Source organism: Scomber scombrus, chromosome 10 (assembly GCF_963691925.1).
Source record: "Scomber scombrus chromosome 10, fScoSco1.1, whole genome shotgun sequence".
Lineage (NCBI taxonomy): Eukaryota > Metazoa > Chordata > Actinopteri > Scombriformes > Scombridae > Scomber > Scomber scombrus.
In genome coordinates, this window is record NC_084979.1 from 17,630,739 (window position 1) to 17,646,724 (window position 15,986).

The 15,986-nt window shown below is 38.8% G+C and overlaps 1 protein-coding gene across 1 annotated transcript in view; it reads left to right on the forward strand.

The window, feature by feature from the left end:
- The first annotated feature begins 227 nt into the window (after positions 1 to 227).
- cacna2d3a (calcium channel, voltage-dependent, alpha 2/delta subunit 3a) overlaps positions 228 to 15,986 on the forward strand; it is a 124,863-nt gene continuing 109,104 nt past the window's right edge. Inside the window, exons 1-2 of the mRNA XM_062426865.1 lie at positions 228 to 343; positions 705 to 786. Coding sequence (XP_062282849.1) covers positions 228 to 343; positions 705 to 786 — 198 coding nt within the window. The remainder of the gene's footprint in view (positions 344 to 704; positions 787 to 15,986) is intronic.

The following is a 15,986-nucleotide window of genomic DNA, read 5'->3' on the forward strand; positions in this document are numbered from 1 at the left end:
ACTCACACAGCTGCCGTTTGTCAAGGCGCATCGCTCATCCGCGTCCCGCACCAAGAATAGCCTAAACACATTGCCATGAATGATTCTGTCAGTCATCTTAGGTAACTTTTGATCTCCTTACTGTTTTTTTTTTTCTTTTAATTTTTGGATTTTCTGAAGGGGGAAAATTCACGGTGGCAGCATAAACCCAAAACTCGCACAGTAGGGAGGGTATTTTTTTGCCCAAGATGCAGGTGGATCGGAGCTGTGTGGTATCCAGTGCGTGTCTGCTTTTACTTTTCTCCACTATAAGCACCAGGGTCACTGAAGTGGGAGGCTCTCACCAAAGCATCCCTCCGTCCGTGTAAGTAGATGCTCTTTGATGCCAAAGTGCCGCGCATCACTTGATTCTCCAAGTTTTAAACCAGAACTTAATACCGTAGTTGTCTGAGTCCACAAAAGATATTTAATGGCATATTGTAAACTGTCGTAGAATGGTTTCCTTTGCTAATTAATGGTATCTTCATTTTGTTTGATACTTGCTCTTTTTCCACGTTTCTCTCTTTTTGGTTTACCCAATCAGTGGTAAACGTTCAATGCTCTGAGTTACAAATGAATGAACACAAAGCTGAAGTTACTATGTTTACTGCTCGAAGTTGGAACCTATACTGTACATATTCTTTTATAAACTGTTCCCCTGTTGTGCATATGTGTGCTATCTGCAGGGTGAAGCTGTGGGCTTCAGCTTTTGGTGGGGAGATGAAGTCCATCTCTGCAAAGTACTCTGGCTCCCAGCTGCTGCAGAAGGTGAGCAGGTTTATGGTCTGAATTTGTACATCCTGGAGCAGCAATACTCTTAAAATATTATCCAGATGTCCGCATGATTGAACCTGAGCAGGATTTTTTGTAGCCAGTTTTACTCTTAAAGCAAAACATTGTGTAAAATATGAGAGGAGAGATTTTCTTTTAAAAGCTCTTTCATCCTAGAAATATGCAAAATGATTCACATTTTTCAAACATATTTTCCAGTACCTCAGTGTGTAAGCACACACAGGGTCACACACTGTTTAACATTATTTAGAAAAGCAGAAATTATGTGAAGTAATTGTTTCTTTAAAAGCTTTACCTTTTTGAGAGCTTTTTAAAATTGCTGTGCGGATGTGAAAGAGCAGCTTATGAGCGGAAATGACTGGTGTTGAGTAATTTTTGAGTTGAGAGAAATGTCACTCTTTATCTCTTAAACTGCAGGACCTTTTTTTTTTTGAACCCACTTGAGAATCGGTAATGCATGTCGACTACGTAGGCACAGATTTAAAAGCTTATTCAGAACATGTGCCTTTTTAAATGGATGTCCAAATCTCAAGCACTCCAGCAGATGCATTCACACACACACACACACACACACACACACACACACACACACACACACACACACACACACACACACACACACACAGACACACAGACACACAGACACAGATACTCTTTGGAAAGCACTAGGTTTATGCCGAGCGACAGAATGTTCCTCCCATTTCAAACATCCCCTCTATTCATACCTCTCTGCAGTCTTTTCCCATCCCTCTCCCACTCTGCTTTGTGACATTAATGCAAAATGTGAGTGTGATGGAATGCAAATTTTTCAAATGGAGGGTCAGTTGATGAAGCATGAGTTAAAACTGGCTAATGGATAGCCAGTAGATAAAGGGCCAAGCTGAAGCTAACCTCTCACTGGGCACACAGACACAATATTGTGCGTTGGGCCAGAAGTTCAGGGCTCTGGTGGATGCAGCGACCCACTTTGATGTGTGTCTGCTGTTATGTGTCGCACATGACATCTAATATAATCCACAGCTAAGACCTATGTGCACATGTAAAGAATTACACACACACAAACATAAATGTAAGCACATGACCACACACTGCATACTCACATGCACAGTCACATAGACGCATACAGGCCTATAGTGGGGATTTCATCAGCTACTGATAAGGCAGAGTAGTGGTGTTATCTTTTTGACAGGATAAAAACTGTTCCCCCTTCTCATCTTTTTCTGCCTCCAAAAAGAAGATAACCCTCCCACAGAGTGACGACCTCTTTATGAAATGCAAATGAAAGCCGCAGGGTTAATTGAGAAAAGAAAAGACTGGAGACCTCTTTGTCAGAAAAGTGTATCTTTTCACACCTATCTGGTATGTTGCACCTTATTGGCAAGTGCAGTGTTATTCACCATGCCCCCCATCACTGAGTCTCGTCAGATGTTCAGGATGTATAATGCACACATGCGTGCACATGAAGGCTATAGCACCATGTCACAGTGTCCTGTATATTTGTTATTGTGTGTCCGGTACAGTCCAGCAGTTCTTGTCCAGGGATGCTAAGGAGGCACCACAGATCCCCTGAGGGCACATATGCTTTTAAATAGGCAGAAAGAATGATGAGGGGTATACACTGTTGTACATAGAGAGGAGGATGGTACTGAAGAGAAAAGATTTGTATGTGTGTATGTGTGTGTTTCCCCTGGGCAGGGGACAGATGGACTCAGTCACTCTTCAGTTATCTCTCTGACCCTAGCGTAACAAAACTCCCTTGGAAATAACTATACCTCACTGACACACACTCACACGCGCACACACACACACACACACACACACACACACACACACACACACACACACACACACACACACACACACACACACACACACACACACACACACACACACACACACACACACACACACACCATACGTGCAACATGATCTGTATTGTACACAGACAGTGTCTTAATACACAGACACACATTTTATCAAAACCTTAAAATTGTTTAATGTTTAATTTTTTTTGTCTAACCCAAACTAAGAAGGAAATAATATGGATCATAAGCTGTTACTTTGTGTTCCAAGCTGAAATGCTACAACTTAAATTTGATACTTCCTTAATGTTGACTTGGCATTAATTTGATGCTTGATTTGACTTCCAATTTAATCATCTTTCATGAGGGAAATTCTTTAAAAAAATTGCAAAAGTGTGATTAATCTAGATTAATAACATAAATCCACGCAATAAATTGCATAATTCATTTTAATTGAGTGACAGCAATAATCTAAATACATTAGCGGCTTCATTTAATATTTCATAGATAATTCATAAAGATGCTTTTCAGTAGTTTAAGTAATATTGAATACAAGATCAGTTCTGAATGAAAAAAAAAACAAATGATTGCATGACTGCAAAGTCAGCAAACAGCAAGATAATTACCAAAAGGACTTAGGTTACTGAAATAATCCAAATCTAAATATTTTTAGATAATGAGTTTAGAATAATGGAGTTTGGCAGCTTTGTTTCTTGTTGTTTTCAGTTTTCCAAATTTGACATCTTACATTTTTGTTTTATCCAGCTGTAGCAGATTTAGTTGTTCATCCCCTCCCCAAATCTCCCTCTCCTGTCCTGACCTGTCCTCCCTTTCCTTGCCACAGCCCGCTTCCTGTATCCATCGGAAACAGCTCTTGTTTCAAGGTTATATAAGTCAGGGTGCACGTGTGTGAGTGTGTGTGACAGAGAGAGAGTGTGTGTGAGTGTGTGTGTGTGTGTGTGTGTGTCCCTGTAGGAGAAAAAATTATAATCAATAACCCCGTCAAGTAAAAAAAAAAAAAGAAGAATCATACGTTAGCAGTGTACTCATTAGTGTATGTACAAATACAATACATATTATCTTTGTTCACTGTACATAGAGACATTCACACACCCATATCCAGCATGCAGACTTCTGTTTGAGACGCACTAAACATCTCCCACTGATAGTTAGAATTAGCTCTGTGTGTTTTACCCTCTTCGCTGCTATTCTGTTGAAATCTTTAATTTCATGTATCATTGAGCAACCTGTCTATATGAGCCTGTGTGTGTGTGTTGTTGGCTCGACTAGTTTTCACCTCACTGATGTTATGGCTCCTTGGAATCAAAATAGTGGGACATTATTCCACGCCGAAATAACTTCAAGCCTCTTGGTAATGGAACATACAAGACAAATGATTAGTCAGCCTGTCTTGAAAGTTATCCGTGCACGCATGCTTTCCTATTTTTAAAAGCATAAGCTGCATCTGAGGGCGAGGAATAGGCAGCAGGTGTATGTTTGTGTGTTTGCAGTGCGTGTGTTAAGTTTGCATACCTACTTAAAGCATGCTCAACCACACATACACATACGCTGTCTCTTTCACATTCAAGAGGCGCATATGCTGAGCAAAAGAGCAGAGGACGATATGAAGGTGTAATGATGTGTGACAAGAGTATGTTGGAATCGATTTGCCTGAATGGGGAAGAGCTGCGAGTGTGTGTCTGGTTGTGTGTGTATGGTGCCATACCATTCGCCCTTAAAATCAAGTAGCTAAGCACAGGAAGCCACGGATATATCTCCTGACAGTATTCCTAAAGAATGATTGAAAGAAGACAGATTGGAGTGGTTCCTCAAAAAGAAGCGGGGGATACAAAAATAAACACTAATATTGAAGTCGTCCAGTGAAGTGAAGAGACAAAAGATTTACAGAGACACGCAACATGCACATGCTGGGTTTATGGCGTATAGAGAAGAAGCGTTATACAGAGGGAGGAGAAGAAAAGGAGGAACATTTGTCAGTGATCAGCTTGATTTAAATCAAATAAATGTATCAGTTAGTTGAAATATGATATATGTATTTTAAATACTACATTCATACACTTTACAGCAGCTGTACAATAGCTCTTCAGGGATGAAAACCCTCAAAATAAAAACTGAAAGTGTCACATTTTCAGAAAAATAAAGCTTTCAAAGACTCTTCAAAATCCAATAGGTCAAAGAATTTTGTCAAACATGATGGATTAAGTTATTTCCACTCAATAGTATTATGTTTTGGTCTGTTGGGGATTTCTCTTTGAGACTCGTTTCACACAGAATTCACATATCTACAGAAGGCAGTTCATGTTTGTCTATTCTGTAAAAAGTCTGTTTGTTCTGAATATGTATGACTAGATTTAAGAGCATGACTAATTGTCTAATTTTGAAGTGGAAATGATAATGCATTTCATTTTTTGTCACATTCATTTAAAATTAATCATACATTGCAATGACATCAGTGGATGAATGACTCTTGTTTTTGCTGTGTGGGGAACTGTATTATGTAGCTGATGAAATGTTTTATATTTTACACCCAGTACTCGTGATAAACAGCACTTGAAGTTTTAATTCTATTTAGGAGTCCTTTTTGTAACATAAATATTGCATCATCACACTTGTTAAAAAAGAAATTGATTTAAGTGCCAACACATTTTTGGTCATTTTGGAATAAAATGTTTTATTTATGTTTTATTCATTTATATGAAATTGGTTATTGTGCTATAGTATATACTCAATACTACAATGATTTCTGTGTTATATTGTGCATGTATGGAGGACACTGAACGTATTGAGATTATGTTAATGAGTAGGAGGTTTTTTTTCCAATACACACATATTAGACATGGTGTTTTTTTACGATGATTCTGTGCTTTTTTAGTCCCATTGTCTTTAATGTGATCATGACTTTTAGGCAAATAAATACAAAAGGGCATTCAGGGATGTGGTAATTCTCCTCTGTATTACATACATTAAGAAGACAGCGTTCAGAAAATCATGGAAGGAGATATATTGTCAGAAAAACTTGTTTTGGTTAGTGATTTTTAAAGAAATATTTCTATTTTAGAGGGATGGGATTGTGTTTTAGACCCATGACCTCAGTATTTATAAAATTCCGGCTGCTATTTATAGTATGACCCGGCCAATACTGTATTTTTGGGGACGATATTGGGGAGTAAAAAAATCTATTGATCTATTGGCCAATAATCTTATTTATGCAGAATATATACATAAACAGACATTTTTTGAAATGATCCCTCATGTGGTCATCAAACACTTGTGGCAAAAATATGTAATGGAGTCACAATATTTTAAACAATTAACTTAATTTTATAAGATGACAGCAGTGTACTGGTAATTTAATAATTATAAATAACTCTAAAAAGCACATAGAACATAAAAAACACAAGTACACACACACACACACACACACACACACACACACACACACACACACACACACACACACACACACACACACACACACACACATATATATATATATATACATATTATTTTATATTCTATAAACTTGAGTTTTTTAGGGTATGTAATGACTACATTGCAGCATTGTATGTGTTCTTTAAATCATCAAATAATAAATTCATTCATTAATTCAGGATTGTCTACTGTTTGTAAACTACTGCATATGTGCCTGATTGAAAAAAAAAGTGATACTGTTCAAATAATAGTTTCCAAAATGCATTTCATCAGGGCGCAGAGAAAATTAGTTGGTTATTACATTGTCTGATTTAGATTTGTTTTCACTGTTTTAGGCTGCTAACGTAAAACAATGTCCCTTTTTGTGTTCACAAAAAAACAAAACAAAAAATTTTAGTTTTATATTTGTGTGTGTGTGTGTGTGTGTGTGTGTGTGTGTGTGTGTGTGTGTGTGTGTGTGTGTGTGTGTGTGTGTGTGCGTGTGTGCGTGTGTGTGTGTGTGTGTGTGTGTGTGTGTGTGTGTGTGTGTGTGATGGTGCCAATCTGCTGCCAAGGGTGGGTGATGGCTGAGGCGTTCCAGTGTGTCAGTGAGGGGGAGACGGCAGCAGATTAGATTTAGCTTTGGGAAAATTGAATAGCTGTCAGGTTTGGTTCAGCACGACTGGCGATGAGGTGAGGGAAGGGGGTGTGTAGGGGTATGTTCTGATGATTGTCCCTCTTTCCCTAACCCTCCCATCTCTTTCTTGCTCCACTCTCCCTCCCTCTCTTGTTCTCATTGACCAAAGCATGATCTTGCTAAATTTGATTCCACCAAGTCACCAACTGCTCATAGAGGGAGACGGAGGAGAAGAGTGCGTGTGTGTGTGTAAAACAGAGAAAGAAAGAGGCCGTGTCACAGAGTTAGCAGGCGGGAGTGCAGCCTGTGCTGCTATCCTTTCATCTACTAGCAGGCCAGCTTTAGCCAACACAGCCACTCACTCATACTGTAATTAGTGAAAAGCAGGTGAGAAAAGCATGAGAAGAGCAACTGTGAATCAAACACCCTGCCTTTACTGTAGAGAGCTCAGGAGCAGGGGAATGAGGCCCTTTGCTACTGGATTAAAGAACTTAAATTCTTAAAGAGCACAACTGCTGACGCTGTGTTTGTGGGCTCAGAAAATCAAGTGTCTTTTGATGACTTGTTGCGCGGTTTACCTCTTTGATTTATCCCCAACCTCTCTGACCAAGTTGATTTGCTAGTGTGAAAAGTGTTTGATTAAGTAGTTAATTTGTGTTTGTAAATAGGTTGATTTTTCTTTCCCAGTTTCTGAAAGTTCTTGCAGAATATGCACACGTTTGCATAAAGTGTAGCACCTCCGTGCTCTATGCTGTTCGGATGATGAATGTGAACACTGGAGATAAATATCCACTGTCATCTGTCATCTGCTGCTCAGGTTTGCCTCTGCCTCTGTTGGCCTGCAGATAAAGAGCATCTCACCGTGGCTACACTGGACATTAATGGCCACACATGCGTACAAGCATACATACACACACACATACACACAAACGCACACACATACACAAAGATACACACACATTAATTATGACAGATTGTTCATCTGGTATGCTCCAGACTTGATTGCATGCAGAGTGTAAACATTAGCCAGCTTGCTAAAGGGGCAGGACTAGTACTATTAAGCACATTAACGTGCGCAGCAATGTGTGAAGGACTGTCTGTGACTTGCTGCTGTCCACATCAATCATACTGTCCGGTCTGCTGTAGGTGAAGATTGGCCCTATAAAGCAATACACTGAATAGACAAAAGGACATCAGGCCCTTTACTGCTACTTCGTCAATCACAAAACCATCCTGATATAACATATATTTCTGGTTTATACGCAATGATCAGAATTAAAGATGAACTGGCACTCTAGCTCCTTCTGTCTTTCTTCATTAGCTCATTTTCTTCTGTATTACCTTCACCTTTCTGTCAACTCTTCCCTCTATCAACATTTTCACCCATCAGTTTTTTGCATTCCACCTATTATTTTTTTCCCCCTTGCACTTTGTCTCTAAGTCTCTCCTGTTCTGTCTCCCTCCATCGTTCTGTTTTAATAATGGATAGGATGCAGCTATGGCACTAAAGAATACATGGGAGGGGATCTTGGGACACAGCAGTTTTTTTGAGCAAGTGTTAGTGCCCACACCCTTAAAAAAATAGTTTTGCTGTTCAAGCACAATGTCCTGCACTCACTGCTCTCTCAGTGGCCTCAGTCGGTGTCCCAAGTCACCCTCTCTGCCTCTCCATCAACTGTGTCAACATACACACACACTTGAACAAACACACCCTTAGTTTGACTGTACTTTATGGAGCCCTGCTCTGCGTCCCATTTGCACAACACATCTCAGCTATGAGAGTGCTGCCAAATCCAGCTCAGTGGGACAGCTGCCCCTCCTCCTGATGACCTTCACCTGCACTTGCTATCATCTCACAGAAACACACACTGACTAACACAGGGGTGATGGATGTGAGAACACACATACACACACACACACACACACACACACACACACACACACACACACACACACACACACACACACACACACACACACGCACACACACGCAAACGCGCAAATGCACTTTAGTTAGCCCTTCCTTGTTTCTCACTAAGCAAAAAAACTTTTTACTGTACATTTGATCTATATGTGTATATTTTAATTTTCATCTGTGTCTCTTTACATGTCATGTACAGTAATGCATTCATTTGCCTGAGGACCACACGGGCTAATTTTCAGATTACACTGATGTAATGCTGAGCACTGAGTAAGTGATAAATGGTTACTTAGACACATAGGATTAGTATAGATCAATGTTGAGACATTGATTACATGGTGTTTTTGGGATGTGCAGTGAATAAAGACACATTCTGTGTGTGGGAAATAAGAAGTCTCGATTTAGTCTGCAGAGATGAAATGTTGCTTTTCTAATCAAATTTAAACCTGATTTTTAGCTTCATACAAAGCAATATAATGTTTTAGTCCCCAGAAAAGTTCAGGTGACCTATACAGCGGTCACAACATGGAGTTATTTTCTTCTTCTTCTTGGTTATTAGTGGTGGTTGGTATCTAAAATGTCGCATTACCTCCATTTACTGGATTTAAACTAAAATCTTGACTCATTAAATAAAATGATAACCCCTTCCCAACCATTTTCCACCTTTTCAGAGAAAAAAAAAGCTTCTATATAAAGCTGCTACACCCTTTCCAGAAACTCTCATAACAACCAGAAATCTCCCCGCTGCATCTACAATTGTATCAATTTTCTCAGATTTTCTTTCTACTCCAGCAGTACAGTTAATTACCTTTGCCAAAAAGGCCAAAAACGTTACCTGATCCTCACTATAACAAAACGCACCATGTTTTCTGGCTGATTTGTTCTCTTTAGCATCAAGTGTGAGACATCACACTATCACAATATTTCTTACCTACTTCTTAATGCTTAAGTCTCTTCTTAGATCTAACCCTTATTATTTTAGCCTTTTTAACTCTCTTTGGACACTCACTGCACGATTCCCTCCCCACATTTACAACATATGGCGAAATCCCTTCTGCATACAAACAAGGTCCAACAATTATTGCACTACAAAGGTTTTGGAACATACCTTACTGGGTATGACATGGGATGCAAGAACACTCATGCACTATCATGCAAATACTCCAAATCAAAGTGAAGTATAACATTTAGTTTAATACTTTTCATTAACTACTTCATCATATCACTTAACTCAATTGCTGTCTGTCACTTTTTACATCTCCTTGCATCTACTCTGCATGAGACTCCATCAACGACACATTTTATGGGAGCTTTCTTGCTGAGCAGAAAACATGTCATTGGATACATACCTATCCTAGAACCCAACACTGAGATTTTCAAGGCTTTTTCCATGTGTATCTTTGTTATACACTCAATGACTATCAAACTAGAGCGTTTAATGTTCATCAGTTTATCTTTTACCCATTTCATTCTTAATCCATCTTGCCACAGTGTGCTTTCCTGACAAAGCTTCACATCCAGCACTTTTTTTCAGACCCTAAAACTTTATTCCAACCATATAGGGTTTTTTTCATCTTCACTCTCACTATAACTCAATGAATCAACTTTCTCCTTTCGCTTCCCTGAGGCTCTCCTGCTTCTAACTTCAAAATCCTCATCTTCCAATTTCCCTTGTTCCCTCTCCATTAACTTAATGAGTGAATAAATTGAAACAATGTTGTTTTGACAAGTTTAATTTATTGCTGGCTGTGAGTCTTCAGAAAAACCTTCAAGTCTTCTCAACTGTTTGGTGGAGCTTAGTTTGAGTTGTGATGTCTTGTTGAGTTGTCCTTAACTACCCTTATTGAGCCATCTCCAGCACTCTTTTGAAGTATGTTAGATCCATAAAAGCCCCTGAGTGCACAGTGGTTTTCTGAACTACAGCTTTTCATAGGGCTTCCTTCCATTAAGATAGAGACCTCTGTATGCTGGAGTTTCATATGTAATCATACTGTATTTTTTAAAACTTATACCTAGTTTTGCAGAACTTACTTAACAGTTGGACAAAAAATACCCCCAAAAGTCTCTTGGCTTTGTAATATTTTTTTTTTTTACATTAAATTGGCTGAAATGTCCATTTTGAGTTATGGTAAATGTTTTATTTCTAGCACATTTTTTATTTATTTTCTAGTTTTAGTTTTCAGTGGAAATACGGACACTGGTATATTTAGGATGGTACTCCTAATACTGGTAATATCTGCTAATACCAACAAATTCAAAATAAAAATTGTGGACATTGATCGCTTCACTCCTATAACTGGGGTCCTATTCGAAGGGTGTATCCAGATTTAAATGTAGAGAAAATGTGTGTGAAAATGAGTGTTTTCTATGTTTAAATACAAGTCAGCAATGTTTTTTAGCATACCACAAGAAGAGGATCTATTGCCTCAAAAACAGTTGAACTGTTGCAACATCAGACACAGGAACTAAACTAATGAAATACTACAACTATTAAAAGGTAGTATATTGTCACATAATGAATTATTTACTACTAATAGTACTTACTACTATAGCTAAATTCTGGATACCAAAAATGTTTAAAAAATTCCCACCTACAGTGTGCAACAGGTTGGAATAACAGAGACTAATAACAAAACTGTTTTAGACCATCTCACTACACACAACTTGGAGAGAAACAGAATTTCCTAACAATGATGCTGACCACATGCATTCCCACCTTATTACATTTTTCAAATAGTCACAAAGCATGAATCATCTTGATTGATTCTTATACGAGTGATAGATACGGGATTTACTCCAGTGATTTGTACATTCCACAGATTTCGGCCCAGTAAACTCCTGTGAGATGATGCGGAACAGGCATGGCATGAGCGTAACACTAAAAGATCATGATCAGTTTTATCGTGTCAACATGGACTATGATACCTGTGAAATTGTTAATACCTTGAGCATGAGCCTTCAAGAACTGAGGCTGCTCTGGTGGCAAAATAATTACTTATTGTTATCCTACAAAACCAGTCACAAGATGATGGTATCAGATGTTGGTATCAGATGTTTTGTTGGATCAACAGCCTAAAACCCAAAGAAAACCACTTTTCTATCATCTGAAATGCTGGAACATTTGAGAAGCTGGAACCATCAACAGATTTGGTATTTTTGCTCAAACACAACGTGAGTGGTGAGGTTGCAAATTCCAACAAACTGAATGCCCCCCTCCCCTTCTAAATGCATAGTAGCCTACAACCTATGGTGGCCATGACTCTCACAAAAAAATGCAAAAACCCTCTTTAGAGCCAGTGTTTGGTTTGTCCATTCTGTGCTACTGTAGAAACATGGTGTGCAACATGGTGGACCTGATGGAGGGGGACCCGTGCGGTTTGTAAAGGGTTCATTCAAAGGTAATGAAGACCCAACAAATCTTATTTTCAGGTGAAATACACTAATTGAAACATACTTATGAGTATTATTGTCCAAGTGTGCTCCACTAGACCCCACTAAATTCTACACACTGCACCTTTAAAGTATTTCCCCCATTTCTTTGTGAGGCTTTTAAAAGCAAACTCAAATTAAACTGCAGTCCAAAAGTGTAACTTCCTATAATAAATCTGTACTTGCAAGGATGAGTACTGCCTTTATATATCCACCACATTGTTTTGCTCTCTCCTTCTACTTTCACGCTGGCTGCTGCTAGAATCAATTTGCGACTGTGAGAATGTATGGAGTGGAATAGGGAAGCAGCAGGCCACGTTGTACGTGCTGCTAAGCATGAAAAATGTTTTCTAGGGCTCTGCTGAAACCAACTGAATGCAGGCAACTACAGATAGACTGTGGACTATTAATCAGTTCCATGTGAACAGATTAGACCTGCTATTATGTTTTTTGGTAAAGTGAATTATGGTGTGTGCAAGAAAAAGTGGAGTGCTGATGGTAGAGAGGCTACTTCTTGTCCTTGCTTCTTAAGTTGTGAAAGGAAAGTTTACCTTTACTTCATAAAATACTTTTTTTAGTATAGATGTTTTCATGCTGGCATAGATTATGTCAGTTTCAGCCCTCTAGGAACTTCTGTGTGTGTGTGTGTGCAGGTGGGGGGTACAACATGATGGCATGGCATGGCATGTGAGGACATTGAAAGATGGCAGTCATTAGAGAGAGCAGGGATTTGGATTCCACTCTGAGGGGCAATGGTGCATACCCAACAGAAGCAGTGCACCCTGGGAAAAACTCCTGAGCGTTGCTACCAGCAAAGCCATAAGGCCTTGTGTGTGTGTGTGTGTGTGTGTGTGTGTGTTCGTTCATGTTAGTGTACAGCTGTTATTCTACTGTTCTTTTCAATAGCCCTCAGGCAGCCTTTAAACACTCAATCACTACGGAAACACACACACACACACACACACACACACACACACACACACACACACAAACACACACACACACACACACACACACACACACACACACACACACACACACACACACACACACACACACACGTACTCAGGAGCTGCGGGTGGATGAATTGTGTTGAGGAGCTAAATGGGTGAGGTGTGTAAGTGGTTTCAATATGCTGAAATAAAAAGAGCAACAGGGCCTTTGCTCAGAGGGAAGATGGCTATGAAATGGGGATGAATTTTTTTTAGTTTTTCACTTAGATTTTAAAGGTTCACATTTAATAATAAGAGCTTAATACAACGTCAGAGTTGTGTAATATGAATACTTATGTTGTTTACGTCAGAGCTGTCTGAAGTCTTTTTTGGCAATTGTCAAGTAATTTGAAATAAGTCAAAGTCAAGTCTCAAGTCCTAAAGGATGAGTCTAAATTAATTTGCATGTCTTCATAAACCAATTACAAGTCAATATGTCTTTCATGTGTGAATGCTAACCATATAAATTGAACAATATTTAAACATTTTCCTTTCAAAGCAATCAGTTGTGTTTTAGACCAGTTTACAGTTTATTTGTTTATTTAAAAGGATCCCCATTAGCTGACGCTAAGACGACAGCTAGTCTTCCTGGGGTCCAGACAATAATATTTAATAGAGCACAACAGGCATTACAATCTCAAGTATATATAAAACAGTGTGGTTTTACAGATGGCAGTGTCAGTAGGTCAGCTGGTCTATTTGATCCTATTGAGTATTTTTGGTCCGTAGAGGATGAGTCTTACTGACTTTTCACCTAGCACCACCATTAGGTTGACATTTTTGTTTTTTAATGAAATATCCCATCTCAACAACTGGTACAGAACATCCATGGTCTCCAGAGGCCAGATTTGAAGGACTTTGGTAATCCCCTGACATTTGTAAATTAGTTCAGACTGATTACCATGAAATCTGGCTCACCCTCTGGATGAATGGTGATCGCTTAACTTTTCATCTAGTGCCATCGTCAGATCAAATTTTTAATTTGACCAATAATTTGGTTTATGACCAAAAACCCGCAAAACTAAAATGATTCTTATCAGCCCAAGCTGTAGGACTACTTTGTGTTTAGAGCTATTCAGCAAATGTTAGCGTGGTAACATAGAAACTAAGATGCTGACCATGGTAAATATTATACAGTACTGCTAAAAATCAGCATGTTAGCATAATCATTCTGAGCTTGTTAGGATGCTGACTTTAGCATTTAGCTCAAAGGACCGCTGTGTCTAACTGCAGCCTCACAGAGCTACTAGCTTGGCTTTAGAATCAAGGTCTTTTGGGGCAAATCTCAAATAATTTGAGACAAGTCTGTGTCAGCTAAAGTCTGTCACAGCAAGCACCACCATAAGAAAAAAAAGGTCAATATATCCTCCATGTCTGAATGCTGAATATTAAAACACCATGTTTGAAAAAATTATTTTCTGAGGTGTTAATAATGTTTTTACTTATACTTGTTTTTTTAGTTTGTGAAATACCCTTTGACCATTGGGGGCTCCCAGTGCTGTGGGTAGTACTTACAAAACAGAAAAGGCATACGTCAAAAGATCCAAGTAGCTTTACAAGAACAAGCACAGTTGTGTTTTTTTGGCCTATTTATTAGCTTTTTCTGTGACATGAGGATTGTTTTGGGCTATTTAAAATGTTTCTCTGAAGATAAATAAAGGAGTTTTATTTTACATATTAATTAGTTCACATTTATTGAAACATTTTAAATATGCAGAGAGAACCAGCACAGAGCAAATTGCATTTAAAAGCGTTAAATGCTTTGTTTACAATGTGTTTTTATTGCATAATTTATAAAGAATAAACCTTACTGTCTAGATACATATTTATCTGATAAAAATATTTAAATAAGTAGGTGCTTTTTTGAAATCCTCTTAACATTTTTATTTGAGATTTTTAGGGGTGTCCCAGCTGTCAATTAGTCCAAGACCTCCCAAGACCTCCACTGATGATAACACATTTATAACTGCTGTCACTGCTGTCTGAAAAACGTGGTTGTGTTTCATTTTAATAAATTGGCAATTGAACAATATGTTTAAAATAAATAATCGTGTTCATCTGGCAAGCACATTGCTATGTGGAGTAGTTTTGAATTAATTCTGTATGTGGTCAACAGTATGTTCAACAGGTGCATCAGCTAAGCAGAAATAAATACCACAACTATTTGTTTTTTAAGAAATAAGAAAGAAAAAAATTATACCAGAGTACCAACTGCTAGACAATCCTGCTCATGCCTTGTCCGAATTTAATGTGAGTCTGACCATGTGCTAGATAAGGGGCCAACAACTGACCACAATGAAACTGTTCCCAGCTTGCTTCTTATGGCACAGTCTATTTCCTATCAGGAGCTGCCTTCTTCTCACCATATGATTGAGTGGTCTGTCAAAGCTGTATGTGTGCATGTGTTCTCACAATCCTCCCATTCATTCACAGTGCATTGATCCGACTTTGAGACATCTCCGTCCTGTTATCAAAATTCTTCGCCCATACTGATAGATTATGTTATGGTGAATGGAGGAGTAGTGAAGGCGTGGTCGGTCAGGCAAGAAGAGTTTATGATTCCTGAGCTTTATTTGAGTTTAACGATGTCTTGTTTTAATGTCTATGTGATTAGCATTTGCACTCTGTCTAATTTACACTTTGTGTGTGTGTATGTGTGTGTGTTTTACAATCTGCGGGGAGTGTCTCTGTGCCACCAGATACGGGACCCAGACCAACATGCTTTTGAGGCAGGGAGGACAAGCGTGAAATTAATTGTTCCACTTCATCTCTGGCCAGCGCTCTTCTTTTGAGGGAACAATTTGTCGGTTGGCATACAAGGGAGGGTATGAAAGGAGGAGGGCATAGCAATGATTTTGTGTTCCTGGAAGATCCTGTGATCCAGCAGTGATTTCCTGCTGTGAATTTGGGCTGACGCTCCTGTCCCCCCCCAGTGTTTCATGGGAGGCGGAATGCAACATCAG